The sequence below is a fragment of the Berghia stephanieae genome, chromosome 14 (assembly GCF_034508935.2).
Source record: "Berghia stephanieae isolate SIO BIC M18660-M18661 chromosome 14, UCSD_Bste_1.3, whole genome shotgun sequence".
Classification (NCBI taxonomy): domain Eukaryota; kingdom Metazoa; phylum Mollusca; class Gastropoda; order Nudibranchia; family Aeolidiidae; genus Berghia; species Berghia stephanieae.
The window spans coordinates 29,637,134-29,642,366 of record NC_088373.1 but is presented as its reverse complement, the minus strand read 5'-3'; the positions used below and the strand labels follow the sequence as shown (position 1 = coordinate 29,642,366).

General features: G+C 35.0%; 1 protein-coding gene across 2 annotated transcripts in view; it reads left to right on the top strand.

Annotated features, from left to right (window-relative positions):
• Positions 1-2,485, top strand: part of LOC144959838 (C-type mannose receptor 2-like) — a 20,355-nt gene extending 17,870 nt beyond the window's left edge. Inside the window, exons 8-9 of one of the 2 annotated variants that reach the window (XM_078892619.1) lie at positions 331-493; positions 2,402-2,485. In XM_078892619.1, the coding sequence (XP_078748745.1) occupies positions 331-493; positions 2,402-2,448 (210 nt within the window). In that variant the 3' untranslated portion in view covers positions 2,449-2,485. Of the gene's footprint in view, positions 1-330; positions 499-2,401 lie in introns of both variants that reach the window. The other variant, XM_078892620.1, reaches the window with a different exon arrangement.
• Positions 2,486-5,233: the final 2,748 nt, after the last annotated feature.

Below are 5,233 nucleotides of genomic sequence, written 5' to 3'. Positions count from 1 at the left end.
ATTAAAATGTCATTTTTTGTCAAACTTATAGTGTATGTTATGACTTGATACTTCCCTTTTTGAAGACCGCATTTTTAAAAGTCTATGTTGTATACAAGATCAACCATAAACGTTACAATTTCTAACGAAATGAACGAAAAATTAATGATAGTACTATGATCACACATAGCTTTTAAATAAGCATTAAAAACAGTTCATAACAATTATATAGGTAAAACAAGTATATACTTTATTTTGATCACTAGTGTGTGTGTATATATATATATATATATATTATATATATATATATATATATATATATATATATATATATTTATTTATTTATTTCAGGGTTCCTATCACCCATGGGGTTCAACTCAGCCAAATAATCGCCATGGAACAGAATTGTGTGTGCTTACAATTGGTACTTCATACCAAAATAAATTCCTAGGAAAGTGGGCAGACTTTAAATGTAGTATTCCAAAATCCTTTATTTGTGAGATGCCTGCAAGAGGTTAGGTGAGGTCATTTCTTACATCTTACACTGCTCTATGTCCATGCCTAACCGTTACATATATATATATATATATATATATATATATATATATATATATAACGGAAGTAAGGATTCAAGGAAATCAACGTCGAGCCCCCGAATGGAATAAAATCATTCCACGGACATAATATGCCGACTGAAGACGTGTAGTTCACAGAAACATGTGTTTCGGTCATACAAAATTGAGTGACTCCATTTATATGATATATATATATATATATATATATAATCTCACTTTAAATAAAAAAGAAATTGCTGCCAACAAATATGTTTCTGGGGCGGCGAAATAAGTTGCATATACTTTGTGTTGTTTAATACAGTGCTAATTTGTGCTTATTTGTTTGTGTGTATACACATGTAGGTGTAGTCGTGCGTGTGCTGTACAAACAGGGGGTCGTGGGGTTGAATATATTTGTTGTGTTAGTTTATTGATGTTAATAGCAGACTGATGCTAGCGGATGTTTTTTTTTAATGTATGGGCACGTGTTAAATATTTCTTTTTTTATTTTTAGTGGTTTTTTGACAATGTAGATTTGTTTCCTCCAGAAATAGATTGCATCTTTTTGTTTTTAGTGAATACTTTTTTTTTTGCTTTGAGCTGATACCCATGTGATGTTATGGCTTGTGTTGGAATCTTTTAATTTCCAGACGCGTTCGTTTAGAGCTGTGGATGTTCGTTTACTTTCGTGTCTGAAGGATGAGGTGTGTTGATTATAGCGGGTTTCGAAATGACCCTCTGTCAGTCGGATGTAAGTTTCCTGTTTGCTTGTGTTGGTGTGTGTGAGTGTGTGTGTCTGTGTGTGTGTGTGTGTGTGTGTGTGTGTGTGTGTGTGACTGTTCCTTTGTGTATTAAGTTCGATTCGAGACAATTGCCCCGAAGCGGACACGTGTGTTTATTTTTGCAGTTGCACTGCTTTTTTTGGTGAGGTATTTTGTTGGTTGTAAACATTTAGGATACGTCTGTTATGTGTTTTAATTATGTCTCCGATGTTTTTTCATGCAGGAGTAGCTGACCTTTATGGTGTTTCTGTTCAGTATTTTGTGTAGCCTGTGGTCGTGTGGAAAACAGGTGTCTATCAGTTTAATACATTTTTGCCCGATGTTAGTTGTGACATTTTTGTCGAAAGGCGGTTGAACCACGTCATGCTGTGTGTTCACGATTTTTTTCTGCTGAGCTGAATTGAGGTCTTTATTGCTTAGGGGTTTATAATCGAAGGGTTAGAAAATAATACTTGCAATGTTTAATCGAGAATCTTCTATTGGCTAAAAAAAAACTCTAATAGGTATATCAAAACTGTTTTCCCCCAAAAAATACAATATTAAATGTTTTCAAACCTGTGCCTTGTTTCTTGCAGCGTAATGTAGCTTATATAGGAAATTGCTTCGCCTTGCAGAAAAAAAGTGAACGATCGTGGGAAAAAATAGTATGAGTGTTTCTTGCAACAGTGTTACGTTAATTCAATACAATGCAGAAATAGATCCAGTGAGAATTTTTCCACGATGTATGCTTAGATGAAATTATTGCAACAACTGTTTTTTCACAAAGCAAACACAAAAACTGTATCAATCACCTTGTCTTGTTAAATATCTTATTAGTCGTTCTTCGTGACTTAAAATGGTAAACAGAAAACGATTCTAGTTTTGTATATAACATATTATTGCAGATGTGTTCATTTTACTTGTTCTTTTTGAAAGAAAACAAGAATATACTGATTTTCCATCGACGATTACTAGATACGCTACCTACCAGAAATGTCGAAAATAATTATATGTTCATAGGAAATATTTATCTTATTTCAGATGTATATCCTGAGCGAAAGAAAAGTAAACTTTTTGTGATTGATATGTAATTTATTTAAATTCCAGGTACCATCCGTCAAGACAGAAAAACTGATGATATTGGCTTGATTTGACGATTATGAATAAACAGAGAACTTTTGAATTTTATTATACGCTTCATCGTTGTTTTTATGTTTTAGTCGTTGACAAAATATTAAATATATATATATATATATATATATATATATATATATATATATATATATATATATTATTTTAGATCGTAAATAGGTTTGTAATATATTGTGCTTTACATTGCAAGTTTTTTAACATAAAATAATGAATATTGATTTCATTCGGCATTGTTCTGATCCCCCCCCCCTCCGCAACGAAAATTGAATTGGACAAATAGACAATTAATATTCTGAGCAGCAGAAGGTAAAGTATGGCTGCTAGTTTAACCTGAATAATTCATAGGAAGCCATGTTTGGTTATATAGTTCTACCATTTTCACTCAATATCATTCTGAAAGGCTTAACAAATACCAGGTGGTTTTATCTAGAATTATTTAAAATATACAAGCTTGTCTAAAAAGGTTGTAGTGTAACTGTCAATTTCTTATCTATGCTTTTCTAAGACTAGGATAAATACAATTGAAATGGTTCTTTCCTAGATATGTAAAATAGTTTGGGAAATATTTTGACTATTTAAGTTGAGAGTTAAGTTGATCATTATGCAGGCAAATATCCACTAAATGTGATCAACTCTTGTTACATGGCTCCTTGCCAAGAGCAACACAGCAGGACTAAATGTGACGCCTCTTAGCGTGATTACGCTATTTTCCGACAGATACTGCACTGTTAACTGCCCGATAATCAATTTACAACCGGCACAATGAATAAAGATCCTTTGCAAGTATTCAACTATTCACCCCTCGCAGCGGGATTCGAGCGCATGAACTTTCAATCCGATGGCGAGTGTAAAATCGAAATACCATGTAGCCGTTGAAGAGTTGAACTCACAAATATTATTCAACGTCAATTAATTTTTATAAAGCATTCAATTGTATGGAAAATGGTGCTCTTTTCTATAAACCCATGTGGAAATGCAATGACAATTTTATAAGTATTCGATTGTATAATTGTAGTGAGAGCTCTTCAAGAAATTGAAGTTATCATACTTTTGCCACATTAAGATACATACTACAATAGAACAAATCTGGATAGATGGTGCTTAAGAGGGTAAACGGAGCACAGGTAGGCCAATGAGGGTGTCGTCTCGAGCAACAGCGGACATGAAGGGGAGAAGAAAGAGAAACCCAAAACGCCCACATTATCCTTCGTTAATTTACTATTGTTATTTATTTCTTCAAACTTCACCAGCATTTTTATTACCTTGTAATGTAAACCGTAATAGGCTGCAGCTTATCTTAATTAATAAATTATGTGTGTTTTATTCTTGACTATGACTTTCGTTATTGGTGGCTTTGATCATAAAACTCAGCAGTAAATAACGAGGCTTATGAGATAGCATAGAGAAGGTTAATCAATGTAAGTGTAGGGAATTTAGACAACGCATTCGACTCAGCCAGTCTTTTCAAATTTAAACAAATTACGGCTATTCTATCACCTTGTATCTAAAGAAATGCTTGCCCTAATCCAAATAAAGCTGTTTTCAGAACGATACATTTTTTTGACAATGTGGATCAAAATGCATGTATGTGTATGTAAAGATAAATATCAGCACGTGCATGAACTAAACTCACAGCCTAATTTACGATCTTGAAGATCCACTATAGAATTTCAGCTTTGTTTATTTTTTCTTATCCGAAGTTCTTATTTCTTCAGAAAACCAATGCGTATTTGGACGAAGCGACATCATTCGTGTTTGTATGGGCGCATGCAAGAGGACACACGAAGATCCTGGATCAAACTACCAAGACAATTGCTGGAAAATCTGAAAACCGGAGGTACCAGTAAAAGACCAAGATGGGAAAACTATTTTTGGAAAAGAGGTTCAATTTAAGCGATGGAGGGAACGTTTCAACTGCCTTCTGAAGAACCACCAAAGACCTACCAATTGGCTGTGATCCACAACCGATAGAAGATATTGTGGCTGCCATTAACAAGATGGAAAAGGGAGGAAGCTGCAGGACCAGACCAAATTCCACCGCAGGCTCTAAAAGTTGATGCTGAAAGAAATGCTGAGGCCCTTCGCGCGCTATTTGAGAGACTCTGGAATGACGGGATATTCCCAAAGGATTGGAAGGAAGGACATATTTGCAAGCTTCTAAAGAAAGGGGACCTCAGTAATTGTAATAAGTATCGAGGAATCACTCCTCTCTCTATCCCAGAAAATGTTTTCAAAGGTATTATTCTAGAGAGAATTAAGAATCCAACAGATGCTAAACTGCGGACAAACAGGCAGGTTTTCGGAAAAACCGTTCAATCTCCAACCAGATTGACTACCTGCGAGACATAGTGAAACAGTTTATAGAATGGAACTCACCTCTTATTGTCAACTTTCTGGATTACCAGAAGGCTTTCGACAAGATTGATAGAGCAACATTGTGGAAAATTCTGGTGAATTATGAACTCCCTAAAAAGATACTAAAGCTCATTAAGGAAATGTATGGAGGATCAAGTTGAAGCGGTGTACATGGAGCAGCTTACGGACAGCTTTGAAATTAAGATTGGTGTCAAGCAGGGATGCTAGCTCTTACCAATCCTGTTCATCCTTGCCATTGATTGGCTAATAAAGGAAACCTCCAAAGGGGTAGAAATGGGATAGAGTGGGCCCCCTGGACACAGTTGGATGATCTGGCTCTTCTGTCCCTTACCCATGGCGTGATGCAAGCAAAAACCACAATTATAAACAGCCTTTCGGAATCAATTGATCTAAGAATTCACCCTGCAAAGC